Genomic DNA, 20,462 nt, shown 5'->3' with positions numbered 1-20,462 from the left:
CTGGAGTTGATTTGAGGGGGGCTGATTGTATGTGGAAGATTTTGCTGGGAACAGACAACATGCAGTCAAAGGAGCTCTCCTTGCAGATGAAACAAGCCATCCTTAAGCTGCAAAAACAGAAAAAACCTATCCAAGAAATTGCTACAATATTAGGAGTGGCAAAATTTACAGTTTTGTACATCATGACAAGGAAACAAAGCGCCGGTGAACTCAGCAACGCCAAAAGAGCTGGACATCCACGGAAGACAACAGTGGTGGATGATCGCAGAATCATTTCCACGGTGAAGAGAAACCCCTTCACAACAGCCAACCAAGTGAACAACGCTCTCCAGGAAGTAGGCGTATCGATAACCAAGTCTACCATAAAGAGAAGACTGCATGAAAGGAAATACAGAGGGTGCACTGCAAGGTGCAAGCCATTCATAAGCCTCAAGAATAGAAGGCCTTTTCTCAAAAACATCTAAAAAAGCCAGCACAGTTCTAGAAAAACACTCTTTGAATAGATGAAACCAAGATCAACCTTTACCAGAATGATGGCAAGAAAAAAATATGGAGAAGGTGTGGAACAGCTCATGATCCAAAGCATAGCACATGATCTGTAAAACATGGCGGAGGCAGTGTGATGGCTTGGGTGTGCATGGCTGCCAGTGGCACTGGGAAGCAGCCGAATGAATTCTGAGGTGTTCAGAGACATACTGTCTGCTCAAATCCAGCTAAATGCAGTCACATTGATTGGGAGGCATTTCATAATACAGATGGACAATGACCCAAAACATACAGCCAAAGCAACCCAGGAGTTTATTAAAGCAAAGAAGTGGAATATTCTTGAATGGCCAGGTCAGTCATCTGATCTGAACCCAATTGAGCGTACATTTCACTTGTTGAAGACTAAACTTCAGACAGAAAGGCCCACAAACAAACAGCAACTGAAATCCACTGCAGTAAAAGCCTGGCAGAGCAATAAAAAGGAGGAAACCCAGCATCTGGTGATGTCCATGAGTTCAAGACTACAGGCTGGCATTGCCAGCAAAGGGTTTTCAACCAAGTATTAGAAATGAACATTTTATTTTCAGCTTTTTAATTTGTCCAATTACTTTGAGCCCCTGAAATGAAGTGATTGTGTTAAAAAAAAAAGTTTTAGTTCCTCACATTTTTATGAAATCTTTTTGTTCAACCCACTGAAATAAAGCTGAAAGTCTGCAGTTCAACTGCATCTGAGTTGTTTCATTTAAAATGAATCGTGGTAATGTACAGAACCAAAATTAGAAAAAAGTTGTCTCTGTCCAAATTATTATGAACCTAACTGTATTTGTTAAGATTGCTATTCTAAAAGCAACTTTCTAAAACATCTAAAAGGGTTCAAATGTGGGGAGTTGTGCATGGCTTCTCCTTTCCTCATTATGTTATAGATGAGAAAGTCTGAAGAAGATGGGGGAAAGATTTCTGGCACACAATATTATAGAAGCTTCTCATATTATTCTCCTCCTGAGCTATACCACCACAAAGAATATATTTTATCTTTAAATGGAAACTTCATGTTATGAAATATAATTACTTATACCATTATTGATGAATGTTCCTAGTATCTTAACTTGACTTGTCGCCAAAGTAACAATTGCGACTGGTTCAGCAGTAATAACATTCTGCATTTTGTAGTCCTCTTTATAATATGGTAAGGTGACAGATTTTTCCTCTTTCACTATGTATAGTTAAATATATATATCGGTAAAACAAGAGAAAGCAGTACATTTAATGCCTTAGTTAGAATGTTTAAAGACAAATTGATGCTACAGTCTACAGGGCTGGAATGATGCTGAGAATGATGCAAATATTAAATATAGATTGCTATATAAAGATAAATTGCTTTTATAAGCAAAGGTGAATTAGGTGCAAATTCTGCATCTTTCACTACCTGGATTTGAGACTTTTTTTAAGAAGGGACAGGCCTGTTAGACACATATATCAGAATACAGTTTTTTTTAAAAAGCATGTACTATAATATTTTAGCTTGCTTGTTCCATTTCGCTGTTTACCGTTTACATTGTTTTTCCCACCTGTGATCCTGCCAGTAACACATTTTGTGTCCTCGATTGACACTCACTCCTTGTACTGTATAAGTGGAGGAGCAGTGTGGTTGTCCTAGACTGCTTGCTTTTAATTTGGTCTACAGACTAGTTTCCTCCCCTCCCATCTGTGTGGGGAGAAGGTGTTCTGTAGTTTAAAGGTGCAGGGCTGATGAACACCTCTTGAACGGGCAGCATTTGAACTTATTGAATTTCTGTCAGGATCACTTTTTTAATTTATTGAAGAAACATAACAAAAACATATCCCATCATTTATGTTACAAAAGAAAGCAGATTTTTAGGATTTACATAGTCCTTAAATTCACATCTAATCAAGACTAACTTTTGGTTCATCTCTAAATGCTTTTAGGATACTAGACCTCTTTTAAAGCCTAAGTTTTTGACAGTGAATGCAAACTTTTTTAAATGAATTACTGTGGGAAAATTACAGATAAAATACTGCCAAAGATAAAGTAATCTATATCCCATATAAAGAATGCCTGTTACTAATTAATCTAAAGAAACCATTTTGTGTTGCCTAGCGATTTTAGTAATGTTATAAAGTACTTTATTGTACAAAAATGTTATAAGGTACTTTATTGGTTATTAAAATAGTTTAATTGTTATTTATATTAGTTTTGATCTAGCATAAAGTGATGTTTACAGTATAGTACAGTTCTTTTTGCTCATTATAAATTTTAGGGAATTAACCTTTATGTCTCAGGCAGGGCCATAACTATGAGTCGGGGCCCTTTAGTTAATGAACTCCTTTAATAAAGTTGAGCAGTTCCACCACTATCTTCATGGCTAATGCAGGAATGGGTTACATTGAGTGTGTATGATGCCACTACAGTATTAAACCCAGAATTTTAAGCCAGGTTGGAAGAAATTGTAGATGGGTGGCAGCTCTTCAGTTAGCACCCAGCTATTTTTTGGCGCCGGGTGGTACGCCCAGCTAAAAGGGGCTGTTATCCCCAATATTAATTAAAAGCTATGGTATGAATTGGCATAACAACCAAAGCTGTAGACTATGTTTTTTTGGTAGCTAGCCTATGAGGAGTTGCAAGTTTCACACTTTTTTAACTGTAGTTTAACTCTATATATATTTCAGCAGTTAGAAAACTTTTTTATATCCTAAAACATTTGCAAGGAAGATTTAAACCTGTGCCCCTGTAAAACCCAATGCATAAAATATGCATTGTGTCAGTTTAATGAAAATGTGATTTTTTTTTTTTTGTGTGTGTGTGAAAGGGTGATACATGCTGAATAGAGGAAACAGACCTTGGTTGTCAGTGCCATAAATTAAACCATGCATCAATCAATAGAAGCTCAGACAGCATCACAATTTGTTTAACCCTTCCAGGGACTGCACATGCCAAAAGTCACTGAGCTCCCTGCGAAAGAAAGATTGCTTCACAATTGTATTCAGCGCTGGTAATCACCTTCAGATTATTGGGGCAGGAAGGTGCAAATGTGTCATCAGTCTTGTCTGTGTGTGTTAAATGAAGCAGCTATTTTCAGGAAAATGTCATCAGAATCAAGTCATTCACTTAAAAGGCATAGATTGCTGTGTGTTGATTAGAGCAGTCGTTGTAGACGGGTAGGTTGAACAGTCTGGAGACTAGGCTAACCTAGCTATGGCAATCGCACAACATGCCGTAGTTGTATCATAACATTGATATGCTAGGACCGGAGACCTCAGTTTCTGTGTAATTATCTTCAGAGACCATATATGTTGGAATATATTGTACACTAATTTTGTCAAACACTAGTTATCAGAGGTATGGCATTCACTTTTTCCTCTAACTTGGGCCCTTTGTGTCAGGAGCTGTCACCTGAGCTGCACTGCACAGGTGAGGAACAACAGAAATGCTGAGTTGGGGTAGAAGTGAGAAGGAGATCAGCAGCAAGGTTCATCAGCAGCAGCTTTCATCCTCTCCCAGCACAGACTGCAGCCTGGGATCATCCTTTGGGCCACTCATTTATGGTGCAGTTTGGCGCCTACCCTATTCACTACCTACTGCAATTCTGCTAATTCCCATACTCTTACTTGGATTGATCTCCCCCCCAGACTATAACGAATCACCATTGATTCATTTCAGTTAGGATTTTAAGTTTATACCCCTGAGGAAGCCTAAGAGGCGAAACGGATTAGAGACCTTCCTTATGATTATTATAACCATCACTCCAGATCACATTAGGTGTTTTATGTCTAGTTCACCTGGGTATTTCGTTCACAACACATATATGTGAATGGATACTATTCTATTAGAAAACTATTATTTACCTTTTGCTTCCAAGTATAAATGCTTAGATTGTTGTAATCTGTACCATTTTCTGTTTGTACCTATCCTTCACCTTATCATTCTGCTTTATTAACTGCACAATGTAATTGTGTGACAAATCTTCTCTATATAAAAAAGTTCTGTTTTGGCCACATATAAAATCTCTTCTGTCTATTTTTTTTTCATAAGTAGGCTTTATAGGATATTTAAACATGATGTATTGTGTAAGTTAAGTCCTGTTTAGTTAGGAGTATTTTTATTGTAAATGCATACAAAACTGTATTGTGCTCAGAGACTCTGATTTATTCTCTGAATGGTCTGAAGTTGTAAGAGGTGGATTTAGGAACAATACTCCTAAAAAAGCTTTATATGAACCAAGTTCATGTTGGGGCCCATATGTTTGTTTACTGTCTATAACGGCCCTAATCCACCACATGAGCTATGCCATGAGATATCATCATGTAGTGTCAATGTTTCTGCCTTTTACTACTAGCTTTCTTGTATTGAGAAGAATGGATACAAAATTGACATTCTTTTGTCTCTACGTAGTACCATCTAATATAGAACAAGCTAAGCCTGTTCTGAAATTCAAACTGTTCTCCCCTTACTAACATATTATTTTCTTTTGAAGGATCACTCAGAAAACCCACTGGGGGCAGCTGTTACACTTGCCCATGAGATCGGGCACAACTTTGGGATGAATCATGACACTCTGGAAAGAGGGTGCAACTGCAAGGGATTTGACAAGGGGGGCTGCATCATGACCCCTTCCACTGCGTAAGTCCTTATTCTTCAATGACATACCCCTTCTGTTAAGTACCTTTGACATTTACCACACACCTCTATAATTGGCACTATCCAATGTCATTTATTATTGCCTTTATACAACTGCAAATAGAATTAACTTATTTAGATTGTAAATGCAAAACTTTTTGTGTTTTAAATAGAACAGAAACTGGTGGGATCATCTGCTGTTTTATATTGCTGTATGTGTCCCTGCTTAAGAAATTCATTTCTCAGTCTGCCCTGGTGACCATTGGGAATAGGAATTATATTCACTTTGGGGTTTACCCTCATTTTTGTCCTTTGCCATCTTCAAGACAGAAAGTAAAAAAGGAAAATATCTATTGCAGAACACAGAAAGAAAATGTATTCTATCAAAAACTGCTTATACACTTTTGCAATTTCATTTTTTTGCATTCTTTGATTTATCTGTCAACAAATCTTTCTTTCAGTCTTCAGCAGTTTAGTCTGCCTATGGTCAGTTTGTATTTTGTTTCTGTGTAAATGGTTTGGTGACTGCTAATTGCTTATGAAAGCTGCAGTTTTCTGACAGTCTATTGCTATCTGAAATATATATCTATTAATTTTCAACTTATAGATAATGTTCTTTCTTCTAACATGAGATGCTGGCTTCAGGTACTGTGGTCACATAAGGGTCTATCTGGTTATTGTGCATAAGGATTTTTTGTTCTTTGAACCACGGTGTGCTTTGTCCTATTCCTTCAGACATTCTGTTTACCTCTAGTTTTGATTTTTTAGTTTTTCAGCAATCAATACCACAATTTAACCTCCTGCTGTTTCAATAAGCTCTGCTGACATTGCTACAAACAGGTAGAATATATGTTTCAATATTTCCAATGTTTTTTTAAAAGGTAACACCTAAAAAGACCATATATGCCCCTTTGAGAGACTTTATCCTTACACTAAGATGTAGCGATGCAGAAAGACACTTGTTTATCTATCATAAACAGTAGGAAAGTAATATGCCAACATGTGAAAGATTGTAGTTAAGATGGACTGGAGGAAGGATGACTTGGTGAATGTTTTCTTTATAATCTGATAAATCCACTGCACTGAAGTGTGACATTAAAATATATTTCTTTTATCACACTTTCATAGCCAATGGACCAGATAACCGGATCTGGTTGCTGTGATACAATCTGTGCTCTGCACAGGGCACCTCAGCTGACAATATTGTACAGTACATCAAGCTATATTTTCTTTTATTGTTACATCTTTAAAATACTTAAGCTGGACATTATCTTAACTCCGTTGTGATTTTTATGGACAGACATAGTTATACATGAAAGAAAGACATATCTGGTGAGATGTAGCTTTCAGTGTGGTGATATGAGAAAATGCTTTCTCTTAGCAAAAAATGTAATTGTGAATCTCAGTTCACCAATAATTGGCTGATTGAAAATAGATTAACTTATGAAAATAGGCATCTTTAAATCCAAGACTATAGTGGAGTGATGTGAGGGGTGGTGTAAGACTGGTAAACAGATTGGGTCACTGGCTGCAGTTTTGCAAACACTGTACTGGTCATGGTAGAGTTGCATGAGTTTTCAGGTTCTTGCACTTTGTGGTCCTTAAGTTATGAGTTCAAAAAAGTTAGTTTTGCAAGATTAATGTAACAGCTGAAACGATAGGTGCAAGTGTTTCACTATTTAAAAAAATTTGTTTTAGCAGTGTCAGTTGAGGTGATTAGGTGTGCTTTAATTAGGTTTCCTTGAGATGTTTTCTTAATAACTTTGCTTACTTAGGCTGTGAACACACAGTCAATTTTAGTCTCTGGAAATATACTTTTGTGATTGTTTCCATCAACAAAAGAGTGACAGATAAACAAACGAGCACTGTATACACAGCGCCGTTTTGTTCTATAGAGACGAAAGGGGTCGAACGAGCAAGCGACAACCCGCTGTGCTTTTCTCCATTGACTTGTACAGTGTTCATTCACCATCGATCGTTTAAGGATCCGCTAAAACATGAATGATGTAGGATGGCCACTGTACACATGTCAGATTCTTGCCCAACTGTTCGAATCGATGTCAGATTCTTGCCCAACTGAATCGTATCGTTAGATATTGATTTTTTCAGTTTCACATCTCTTGGGTTTTCCCAGCTAGTAAATGTTAAGAAAGGGTTTTACAGAGGGTACAAGACCAATGGAGCCTAACCGAGGTGTACAATGTATTGCCGCCCATTACATTTGTTAGACTTTGGCCACCAGATTGACAGATTAATATACAGATAATTCTAGTCCGCACACAGGATTCAACTGTAAACAATACACATAAATATCTGAGCTTCCACGTTTAATTAGTACATTCTACATTTAGGCAGACTGAGCAAGACTTTGTTGACCCCAAACACTGCTCTCACTACTAGTTACAGATTACTTAAACCAGGAAATATCAGTTACAAAGTAGGTGTAAGCAGTCTCTTTAGAATTGTGTGTACTTGAGAGCAAAAAAATAAATAAATAAATGTAAATATTCCTAGGCTGGCATTGCATACAAAAGTTACTAAAAGAGGTTATGAAAATAGAGAACAGATGAAAAAAATAAGCAAACAGTATTCAGCAACAGTAAATCAGTACAGAAAAAAAGTATTCTTCACGCTTCTGGAGAAAGCACAGATCATACCATCCTGATTTGACAGATCTCAGCTATATACTATTTAAACCAATACTGCCAGGCCAGGCTATGACATGGAATAGAATAGCCTGCTCTGCATCTTAACTAATTATCACAGGTTGGATGTGAAAGAACAGAATCTTGAAACACTTATAATTCTGGTGGGTTATAAAGTATGAACCCAGTGAGATCTAACAAGTAACTATTACAAAGTAATACATAGGAATGAGTAGTTTTTTAACTACCAGAGGTCTGGCTGGGTACTGTTGTTATTGTAGACAGGCATGGGTCAGGACAGGCAGCAATGAGGCAAGATACAAGAAGTGCATAAAGAATTTATTAAATAGCTTTATAAAATGAACCAAAAGACAGATCATCATTTGGACCATGATGATACCAAAGTTTACAAGGAACAAGAAAAAAAGTTTGCTTAGTCACGTGCTATATGCCCTGAGCAGAATGTGTACTTTCCACTAGGTGACATCATTCAGGATGGAGCAATCCTGCACTTAGGTTGCCTGTAGGCTAGCAAAAGTATTTGTGGGTTTAAGAACAGTGGACCTTGCCTAAAGGGTAATGATTATTGTCCTCTGGTTGTATAACTTGTATCGAATAGTTAATGGTAAAATGGGAGCCACAGATTCTGTAACCAACTTATTAGTCAATTCCAACTTTTTATAACAGTGCTAAAATCCCAGCCCGTTGTCCCACCCCATTGTCCCACCCCTGCACATTTGTAGAAAGAGACCTATTACCAGTACAGTTGAACTGTACCTCCAGTACTGTGAAATTGACTCAAACACCATTTCATATTTATCTGTGCTGGCCCAACTATAGAGTGTCACTTGAGTTTCGAATTTGCTAAGGCTGCAGACATATCTAAGATGGTGGTATCCAACAGCAGCCTTAAGGCTTTTGGATGCTTACACAAAAAGATGTTTCTAAAAGTTGTCACTAGAAGCTTAAGGTTGTTGTTGAAATGAATGGTCTGGAGAAAGGGTCTCTTTAACCTGTGCCTGGCTCTAACGTTCTGTTTTCCTGCATAGTGGCAGGCAGGTAGCTTAAGCAAGCATAGTTTAAATTTGTACGCCTGTTTCTGAGTTTAATCACATGCAGCTATTTTCTCAGTCTAGAAATCAATACTTGACTGGGAGTGATCTTAATCATTTCTGGACATTTCAAGTCTGCAAAATTGGTTTTCTATTACAAAAAGATTGAGTTTTCAAGATTTACAGAAACCGGTAGTATAACAAGAGTATTTAGTTATGTACTTGTTACAGAAAATAACTAAATAAAATGTAAATTAAATAGAGCTACGACTATATTGCTAAAATTTGTTTGATGAAGATCACATTTTATGGTTATATTAATAACATAATTTGAGTGTACACAATCTCTGTGCAACATGAGGTTTTCTCAAGCCTGAGGCTATGGTAGTATGAAGTGGGAAGACAGTGATAGTAAATTTTCTCAGTGGGTTAATTTCACTTGCCAAATAATGTGTGGATAATGTAATAAATTGGCTAAGACTGTTGTGATGAGAAGTAGGTATAAATAGAGAAAGGTCCAACAGAAAGAAAAGCAATGAAATATGGGGTGGGGGTTTAGGGGGAAACGGCAATCGGGTTCACTGGGAGTCTTGGGTTCTAATCCAAACAAGAACGATTTAACAATATGGTTAAGAGGAAATAATCAAAGCTGCCATAACAAGGGTCACCATATGTTGAAGATTTTAGTGCAGGGGTCAACCAAGTGTTATCCTGACCAATCATGGTTCCGCAAGCCTTCATTTGACTTCTACAGAAGCAGAGGGAGTCCTGACAACAATCTCTGGCAATTGATTGGTAGCTATAAACATAAAGGTGATAAGTTTGCCTTGCAATTTAGGCAGGAGCAGGGTTTTTCCTATTTTAAAAAATATTTTGGGGTTCTTTTATGTTACAGTAAAGGAGGCTGTGGGTGTGACTATACACTTACTCCTTCGCTTTTAAAGTTTGGTTTATAACCACTATATGCAAATTCTGGATCCAGGGAATGTTCAACATAAAAAACAATTAGCGGGTGCAATAGAGATATATTTTGTTACTCTATTCATATACCAGCTCATAAGGACTTTTCCAGGAATTTTCCAAGGCAACAATGCTATAAGAACCTTTTTCTGTTGCTTGCTACATTCTGACCCATTCCGATCCTCCTCCCCTTTGCTGACTTACAGTAGTGTGAGGAAACCTCAATGAGAACAAGATTTTTATTATTATTATTACACAGTATTTTTTGGGTGTCAACTAAAAAAATATAGTTGTTCGAGGTATGTTGGAGGAAACCCACTCAGACACAGGGAGAACATACAAACTTCTTGTTTTATGCATATATATATTGTATAAAAGATTCTTTTGACATCTGGGTCATTTAAACAGCAATGTTAGGATTGAGTGTAGGTAGCTTTTAAGTTGAGTATATTTAAAAAAAAAATCTCTAATTATCCTCTAAAGATTATTGACATATTAATAGGATTTAAGTTCTTCAATGTTAGTTGATAGACACATTTCTTGGAAGCTCATACTTTGGAGGCAATGGGTTCCTCAAATGCTAGGGGGGAATAGGAAGCAGTGAAGTACGCCTACAATTATTATTATTAATAAACAGGATTTTTATAGCGCCAACATATTACGTAGCACTGTACATTAAATAGGGGTTTCAAATGACATACATATACAGCAGTGACACAGGAGGAAGAGGAGAGGACCCTGCCTAGAAGAGATTACTAGAGACAAGTGAGCAAGTTTGGTTTTAAGGTATACATAATAATAACACAAGATTCCCTGGAAATAAAAAATGTTATCTAGTCAATAGGATATTTATTCAGTTATGACAACCAATTGCATCTATTGCACTTTATTCTTGTTTAAAAACAAGATGCTTAAGTTAGTTGGAGTTTCAAATGGATTTATAGGCTGTATCCTCATATGTCAGCATTCACCTTCAGCAAGTGACAGGTCTTCTTGAATTTTTTAAGCTGTTTAGACCTTACATGCAAACTGTGAGTCATCTCAGTTTGTTTGTGAGCAGTTGAGATGTTTAGAGCACAGCAGGGGATCTAAGTGTAATAATCCGGCAAAAATCTGCAAAGCCAGTTTAGGATAACATTTTCTTCCATTACTTTCTTCTTTGAGAAGCATGTGTAGGGGTGGGGGTATATATTCTGGTAAAATCAATAATATTATGGTTAAAAGCACAGCAATACCATACCTGTCAGACAAGCTGTAATTTTGAAGCATACCCATTTATTTGCTGTTTGATGGAAACCCGATAACACATTTCCCTATAAATCATTTCTGCCATCCTGAATAGGTGGTGACATTGGGAGCAGCAAGCTGTGTGTGAGTGGAATGATCATCACATTGGCCTGTAATGCAGATTATACAGGGACATTAGCAGATACAAATGTGTGGGAGATAATGCACTCCATCAACAATATAACATTGCTGTGCTATCTACAGGGATTGCAAATATCCATAAATACGTTATGATTCTTTGCACAGTACAATTCACTTTGCATAAGGACATTGTCTGTCCCTCTTTATTCATGCATTGTTGTTTGAATAGAATACATTTGTGTATGATAGAGATTTTTCAAAAGGGTTTTAACTTTACCTGTTGATTTATCCAATCTTCAAAATAAAGTATATACAAAGCCAAAACATAATTTGGTTAGATAGTGTAAAAGGTTGGAACCTCAGATTTTTATTGTACCTCCTGAGAATTACCTTTTCTGTTTGTTCATATTATCATTGGAATCTCTAGAGAACAAACACAAGCAGAAAAAACCTTGATGCATTTTAAGCCTTTGATGCATGAACATGCCTTGCCATTCCTATACAAGTTTTTTTGGACAACATTTTCTATTTAAAGTTTATTATCGTAACAAAGGAAAACAAGAAAAGACATATTTTATCGAATTAATCAATGTAGATAAATTATAACAAAATAGGCTAGTGAAATAAAACATAAATAAATAATAAGCATACAAATGAAAGCAAATCATTTCCCTAGGAGGGAGGATCCAGGTGGTACATATAGTATGAGAATCGGATATATTGAAACCAATAGAACCAGGTGTAATTTTTTTTCTAGTGTTCTGAAGACTGGAAGTAAAATCTTCCATAAGCTTGATTTCATTTACCTTATGGATCCATAAACCAGTAGTTGGATGCGATGGGATAAAAAAAATCAGTAGACTGCTGAGCTATATCTTTAACTGTGGTCCAGAATTGTCTTAGCATTGGACAAGTCCAGAAGATATGCAGCATAGTGCCTGTACCCTTCCCACATCTCACAAAAGCATGCAGACATGTAGGAAAACAGATTGTGTAGTTGCTTTTGGAGTTTTGTACCATTTAGATACTCTTATACCTAATTCTTGGTACTTGCTGCACATGGAAAATTCTCCTGTTAGTCTTGTGAAACTGAAACCCAGTTGCTTCTCCTCGAGCCCAGGATGTAGGACAGAAAAAAGTCAGGGTTCGAGGAGCTAAGCAGTGCATACATGGCCAGAAACACCAAAAAATTAAAAAGAGCTCATTTCGCCATACATTACATACATACATTTGCTATACATACATACACAACATTCTGAACCAATAAGGGTTTACTTGATTTGCTATCAGGATCTTTCAGAAGGTGGGAACATGAAATTACCTTTTCAGTGTGCTGCTGCTCCTTCACTGAAAAAACACAGAAAATGGGGAAGTTTGCAAAGGCAATTTGAAACAGGCTGTTGTGGCTGGCAGAGGTATATGAGCTGGACAGGATTGACTGGACAGAATTACAAATCTTTTAGGAAGTAAAATAGTTGACTGAAGTGCATTTAGCCTTTTGAAATTGATTTTTAAAAAAATTCTTCAGCAAAAAGTATCCCCTGTAGCTATCAAAAGTATTGCTAGGGGGATAATAACAGCTCTGAATTAAAAAAAAAAACCTTCATATATTTCCCTGGAAAAATCTGTGAAGGGTACTTTTTGTGGGCTATGGTGCCTAACAGATAACTGGATGATTGCCCACACCTGGCAATTCTGATAAAATTGGCTGATGATTATCTAGTGTATTTTAATGTGTTCAGAAAAAACTTAGCATCTTTGAGACGCAATTTTTAAGTAATGGTGCGGGAAATGTTAGAAAATATTTTTCTACTTTTTTAGTACTATTCAACTATGCCTTCTCTCAGACCCATACTGTTATCTCCTGCCCACCTCATGTTTGTAGTTTCTAGGTGAAGGTAGAATGTGTATGAACACAGCTGGGTGGCTTTCTAAATGAGAGCGCTGCTGTTAGATTGAAGACCACCATAATTTATAGAGGAAATGGAGGCTCATATCTCTGCTCCCAGCATTTAATTCTCCTGGAAGTCACTGATATGAAAAGATACAGACAGTGTAACTGTACTTTTCTGCTCATATCGCACATAAAATCGTTTTTTCTTGTTATTTTAACCTAAACTGTCATATATTAATTTTCTGAAGCTGATGGCAGTGTTGGCTGGCTGACGGTTTCTAGAAAAAATGGTCATGGCAACACTTTGGAAACGTTTTTTAGCCAGCTTTCTCCTATTAAAGGACCGTAATTACACAATATTCCTTTTTAAAAGACCAGTGCATCTGAAATATTTGAGTGTAAAGGTCTTGACGCATTCCAGAACATGTATGAATGTAAAAGTACTTGTATTTCTGCAAAAAAAAAAATTTGACATCATACTTAATTTGATATAGAATAAAAGTGGAATGGCTGCTCAAATAAACATTTTGATAACCAGATGTTTAGAACTTTAAGTAACTAGAATTCTATCAATACTGGCTCCAAAAGACCACTATACAGTATTTTTAGCTACCAGATTTCTTAAACCAAGAAAATGAAAATACTGGTAGCCTTTGGCACTGATGACTCAAGTACCCAATATAGTTGAGTTATTTTGTAAAGATAAAATGTACTTGCCTGTCTTGCTACCTTTACCACCAGCATTTGCCGTCTTGAGAAGTTACCACTTAAGAAGTTTGAAGTGCCTGTTCATCTCTGGTCCCTATGGCACAGTTTATCAGTTGTTTGTGATGTATAAATATATCTGTGGAGTTCATTGTACTATATACTATAGATAGACCCAGTAAAAAAAGTAATCAGCTCAGTAACAGATCTGGTCAGGTTCCATCTTCTGTTCTCTGTATTGAGAGTTGTGGCTGTTATATCTATGCTACATCTACACCTATGCTAGCACAGTCCATTGGAATGAAAAGTATGTAACTAAATCTTACTAAAAGAAAATGAGAACCATTGTACCATTGAGAATAACTTGTTTCCTTTTCCAGCTTCTTTAGGATCACTGGAAATATTTGGGAACCATTGTTTCTTTGATCTGCCCTTACCATTTCATCCCCATAAATGATAAATATAGCACAAGAATAGTACTGGGTTATATTAGTGCTGATCGAGCATACCAAGGAAAGAAGTATCAAGGCTTTATTGCAAAGTTGTGTTTGCAATTTGTTTTAATTCTTCTACCTATTTATAACAACCATAGCCATTGGAATTCTATAAACTCTGTGATTTTCATTATGTGTTGTATATTATTGTCACATAAGCAAGCTGGTATCAAGAAATTTTTGAATGCTTCCAGATTTAAGGAGGCACTCCTCTGAGACAATGGAAAGTTTTAGAAAAGACCTTCTCTGTCCTCCAGAGCTGTGCTTACATTCAACTTTTCAATAAACATGCTGCTTGTTAAAGAAAAAGCAGACCACGTCTACTATCCAGGAAATTGTGTCCTCTTGTGAAACCGCTATCTTCCTTGGCACTAGTAGTGCTTACTCTTGGAAAGCACCTGTTAATGTGTGAACCCCCAAGCGGTCCAGGATTACTGTGAGCACAGGTAATGGTGTAATGTTTTCTCAGGGGACATGCCCATGATTGCCTTCACTTTCAGAATGCAGAAAATTGGCTACATCTTTTGACAGTAAAGAGCTCCTGATTACAGGACATTTGAAATTTGACAGCATCTGCATGTGTTTTCTTTCAGATGGAGAAATCTCAATAGTCTTTCTTGGTACACTTGCTGCTGCTCCTCGCCCACATGTCTAATGTTTAGTTGTTACTGTAGATCATGATAGAGTGTAACAGTAGTCAGCTTTTTATGGCCTTGGCTGTGGAAATAAAACATTTTCCCGTTTTCTTCCAGAGCATTTGCTCTCATCTTGAAAATGTGACCCTTGTCATAGCAATTCCTTCTCTTTCTTCCCACGTGTGCCCTACGTTTCACATATTTACTTTTTTTTCCTTTTTTCTAAATGCTGTTTTTACAGATAGGCTTTTGGGAATTAACCTTCTCTTTTTACTTCTGCACAAAGTTCCATGTATCAAAACTGTTCTCCACCTGTTCTTCATATATTTATATATATATATATATATATATATATATATATAGCTGTTTTTTTTTTTTTTTTTTTTTTTTTTTTCAACAAACATGATTATTCCATTTTACATCAATGTAGGTTACAGGGGGAATGGAAAGGTCCATCTAGTTTAAAATGTTTGCAAAGAAATTCATACTAGACCTAAATTATATTTGGAACTATGCCACGATGTGCTTTATGATGGGCCCATAGTATGGTATATTTTAGCATTTAATAGGAAAAATCTGAAATGTAACCAAAATTAATATTCTTAGTTATAAAAAACATTTTTTTTAACCATAATATTAACACATGGCTTAGCAAATTCTGCTTGTATTGGCACCCACTTTTGGATAAATGTGCATTAGGTAAATTGCACTGTTAGGTACTAAAGTGTCGCTTTATTTGAATTTTTTAATTGAAAATGGCACATTGGTAAGGCACAATAAAAACAGAGTAGATACAGAAAAATTAATTTACTTTTTATGTACAGTATGAACATTAAAGCTGTGCATGTCTAAAGTCAGATGAATTGTACAAGAGTGGGAGATTTGTAAGTTTCATTTTCAGTATATCACATCACCCTGTTAATTGCAGTTTCAGTAGATTGTGTCACTAATACAACGGGACAAGGGAGTTCCCCAGAACCTCCTACGCAGAAATCAATGTTGTATTCATTTATTTGAGGGAATGCCACGCTGTATACAATAAACTCTGTGCTGCTTTTGCACCCCTGTAGCTGTTTACACATATTGACAAGGCTTTTAAAGTGTCAGTTCACTGCCAGTGCTCACTTTCCACCATGAGAAGTCCCAGTACGAAAACTTGAAATTGATAATGCTAAAATGTTCCTGACAAACCGCTCATGATTGAGGCATGGCAGTAATGCAGAATCTACAGGGAAGAGTCTGGAGGTGGGCTCCCTAAGAACATCTTCACTAAATGTAATTTTAACTGATAATTTTCTCCCACAGGGCAACATTGTAACAAAACTTTCACCAGTATTTACAAAATGCTGTTAAGTTTTTAAATCTGAAGTCACATCTGACAATCATAAAAAACAGATTAACAAACAGCTGGGACCAAAAAGGAAAATAAAGCACTGTAATGCAAATGATATCCTGAAAGATTCTGGCTGTGCCAAAGTTTATCACTTACTGAACCTCGCACAGCTGGGCATTTAATCTTTATATAATCCTTTTCAGCCGTGGTAGTGGGTGGAATTCATTCTCTTGGTTACATGGTTCTGGTATGTGCACAATACAAACCCAGTGTTGGAATTAGGTAGTACTGGGCCGTTTAAGGAATCTTTACAGAATAGATCACACCAGCAATCATTTGGGAGGGGTGTGTTAATAAACAGATCTGCTCACTAAATAGGATGAGATGCTTAGTACAAACTGACAAACACACAAGCATAGGAAGATTCATACACCATGAAACAAATTCATCTGCTTATAGAACTAAACTAATCCTTACTAAACGCTATGAAAAACCCAGATCATTTTTTGTGATATAGGTATTCAAAATATATAGTTAGATGACAAAAAAATATGAAAAAAGTTGGGCTTCGTCCCTTGTGTGAGTTTAAATGGCATATTTGTAGTTTAAGTGGTATTTCTTTAAATGGAAAATTAGCATACATGTATGTGTCAGACGCAGTTCAGGATGGAATTTTTTTTAGGCTGGAGTTAAGTTTTAAATCTTTAGTAACACTCTTTCAGAGATTCATAAAGTGTAAGAACAAGGGGCCTGAGTTAATAAAGCTCCCCAAGACTGGAGAGGATACACTTATCAGTGAACCTGGGTGATCCTTAAATAACTGGAATGGATCTTGTCCAGGATTAAAAACATTTGCTAACAAAGAGCAAATTACTTTAGGAAATATATTCCAGGGTTGCTATATCACCCAGGTTCCCTGGGTGTATTCTTTCCAGCCTTGGAGAGCTTTAATAAATCAGGCCCAAAAACTTGTTTATCACTTTCCTGGAGAAAGTGACTCTACATGTTTCCATTAATGGTGTCTACATGCTGAATGTTCTTAGGCACCTGGCCTTGTAATCTTTAAAAGGAAGGATCAGTGTTGCTCATATTGCCTGATCTAACGCCTTCTTTGGAGATTAGGGAAATAGGCTAGTCTAGGAGGTAAGGACTGAAGGACCAATGAGGTAAGGACTGAAACTTTTAAACTGAGTTTTGCAGTCTTTATTCTTATTAATTCATTCCAGCTATGTTAACAATATTTTTAGTATGGGTCCATTTTAACTCACATCTTGAATAGGTATAATGTATATGTTTCATTATTCAGCTATCTCCCTTTGTATCAGTAACAGAGTGCTGGATGTGAGGAATAATTCATGAGCTGAGATTCCATGAATGCTTGTTTTTTTTGTTTTTTTTAACCATGGGATTCTTCCATAATATTTGCAGCCACTTGAGCTTTATTTTCATTATTCTTGTTCCCATAAGTCACTAAAATTATTTCCTTCTATCCTTTTTGCTTTGTACAGGCATGTGAGTATGCTGGCATTCGCATACAATTTTCATATAGTCAGCACCAAGGAATAGGGAAAACAATAAGTTATAATCTTTTTCTTACCTAATCATAATATAAATATTTAATACGACTGGGAATTGGCCAGCATGGCAAAACTGTTTATATCTCAGCCACAAAACTGTGGAATAAGCACTATACGGGATTGTTTTTCTAACATTGTACACTGAAAAGGATTGTATTAAGAAGTGTTTTTTTTCTGCTTTAAAGTTTTGATTTCATTGTATTGCATATTATGCCATCATTAAAGGAAAAACACCTTTCAGAATCTCTTGTTTGAATAGTAGTTTGTGATGACACTTAAATCTATCTGTCCACCCCTGACTTGTCTCCCTCAGTCCTGGATAAGGTCTCACGCTGCCTGCCAGCCATCTCATCATGGATGTCTGACCGATTTCTGAAACTCAACCTGGATAAAACAGAACTCATCATCATCCCCCCCCTCCAATTCCAAATCCCCTCTTACTTATTTCTAACTGTTAATAACACTATTTGTCCCTCCCCTCAGGCACCATTGCCTTGGCATCACCTTTAATTTTTCCCTCTCCTTTACCCCCCATATTCAGAACATTTCCAGGTCCTGTCGCTTTCACCTGCCCAACATTTCCAAAATCCGCCCCTACCTGTCCCCAGAGACCACCAAATTCCTTGTACACACTGTTATCATCTCTTGTCTGGACTACTGTAACCTCCTCCTCTCTGGTATTCCACTAACCCGACTCTCTCCTCTACAATCTATTATGAATGCTGCAGCCAGACTCATCCATCCTTCCCACCGCTCCACTTCTGCTGCATCTCTTTGTAGTTCTCTTCATTGGCTTCCATTTCACCTTAGAATCAATCCTTTGCTATCCCTTCAAATCCCTCCACAGTTCTTATTCCACTTACCTTTCTGACCTGATAGAAAAATACACCCTTAGCTGCTTTATTCGGTCCTCCAATGACCTACTAATGATTTCTATTCTCATCACATGCATGGCTCCAAGACTTTTTTAGAGCTGCTCCAACACTTTGGAATGGTTGTCTTAGTCAGCTTGCACTTACTTTCTGCGCATTTAAAAGAGCTCAAAGAGCACTCAAAACCCATCTTTTCAAACTTGTCTATCTGCCTTCTTCTGTCTCCTAAAACCCTCACTACATACCCTCAATTCCATATCCCCCTCCTATTGTGTGCTGCATTCCCCACCATTTGGATTGTAAGCTCTTCTGTGCAGGGCCCTATCATTTGCAAACCTATATATTAGCGCTATATAAATACTGTGTAAAAATAATGTTTTTTTTTCTTATTCAAATGCAGTTCCTAATAACACATTAAAGCTCTGAGGAGACCAGTGACCAGTATTCTAGTACCTGAAAACCTGCAAAGCTAGGAGCCATTTTCTAACCAACTTTAAAATAATCTTCCATAGGGGTGGGCAGTGTATTGTAGCCCATTACAAATGAATGTAGCCATTACTGACCGAAGGCCAAACCGAAAACTTTAAAGTCACTTTTGATTTAAACTTAAAGGGTTAAAACCCAAGGAGATGATACACTTTGTTTCCTCCCTGGTAGTAAAGGGCCAATGACCTTTTTTAGTGTCTTCTCTCACATAGTTCAGAAAATGTTGGACAAAGGAAGCTTTGAAACTGCTAGCCTCCTTGTGCACAAATTTCAGAAGTATCAACCCAGCTCTTTACTTAGTACTAAATATTCTCTATTACAGAACAAAAGGAAAAACATTTATTGTGTCAAAATTGTAAAAAGTAAAAAAATCAGCTGTGTAACCCATAGGTACCTAACTGTGGAGAGTAACAACATGAACTCTGGATTTGCTTCTGCATCTAAAATAGCACAAATCACTCCTATACACATACACATCTATCACAAGTGTATTTCCATAATTTCAGTGTTGGTAAAACAAAGAGGCATGCACTCAGGTTCAGAGGTAGATCTTTTTGCTATACTACCACATACCATTGTTTTGCAACATTGGTTACAGAGTTGAAGGCACTTGTCCTACATTGCCTAGGTTATATTGTCCAAGTATTAAATTACATTGACTACCATAACACTCAATAATATGTAATGTGTTGCATACTTGACCAGACCCCAGGCTGTCAGTGTCAATCAGGCACTAAATCGAGTTATGAGAGCCCCAGCAACACAGAGTCGGAATGTTAAAATATACTGTGCTCTTTTTTTTCAATAATAGCTTGGCTGTCACAATTCTTTATGTCACAGCAACTGGGAATTCAATAAAGTGAACGTGCTGGAGAACAGCTTCTCTGTACAAGACCCAACCAGAGCTTTTTATTACTGCATGGCTATTTAACCCGTTTAATGCTGCTGGATGACATTTCTGTGAGTGGAAGTTTGCATGATCGGAATTAAGGCAACTGTTGCCTATCAACTGATGAAAATCCATAAAACTAATGTGTTCTTTGCCAGCCAACTGCTGGTAGTTCATCTTATAACTAGTAGTCATTAAATTTAGCAAATTTTGCAAATTCTGAGTAGAAAGCTTTTAAGAAAAGCATCAGCTCCAGTTTGTGGATGTTAAACAAAAATTGTAATGGAATTGCCAACTGTCAATTAGCTCTAAGCAGGTTTCAACAGGCTTTTAGCAAGATTCAAGTAGTGCCAACGCCTACTAAAGCCTGCTGGTTTACAGCAACAGCACCCCCATTGCGATCCGTGTTTAACCTTCCCAAATCGTAGCT

At 36.9% G+C, this 20,462-nt stretch overlaps 1 protein-coding gene across 1 annotated transcript in view; it reads left to right on the top strand.

Annotated features, from left to right (window-relative positions):
* ADAM12 (ADAM metallopeptidase domain 12) overlaps nucleotides 1-20,462 on the top strand; it is a 303,151-nt gene that overhangs the window by 205,214 nt on the left and 77,475 nt on the right. The window contains exon 10 of the mRNA XM_072424834.1: nucleotides 4,980-5,125. Coding sequence (XP_072280935.1) covers nucleotides 4,980-5,125 — 146 coding nt within the window. The remainder of the gene's footprint in view (nucleotides 1-4,979; nucleotides 5,126-20,462) is intronic.

Source organism: Pyxicephalus adspersus, chromosome 10, assembly GCF_032062135.1.
Source record: "Pyxicephalus adspersus chromosome 10, UCB_Pads_2.0, whole genome shotgun sequence".
Taxonomy (NCBI): Eukaryota; Metazoa; Chordata; class Amphibia; order Anura; family Pyxicephalidae; genus Pyxicephalus; species Pyxicephalus adspersus.
The sequence above is the reverse complement of the archived record's forward strand: the minus strand, read 5'-3'. Positions and strand labels throughout refer to the sequence as shown.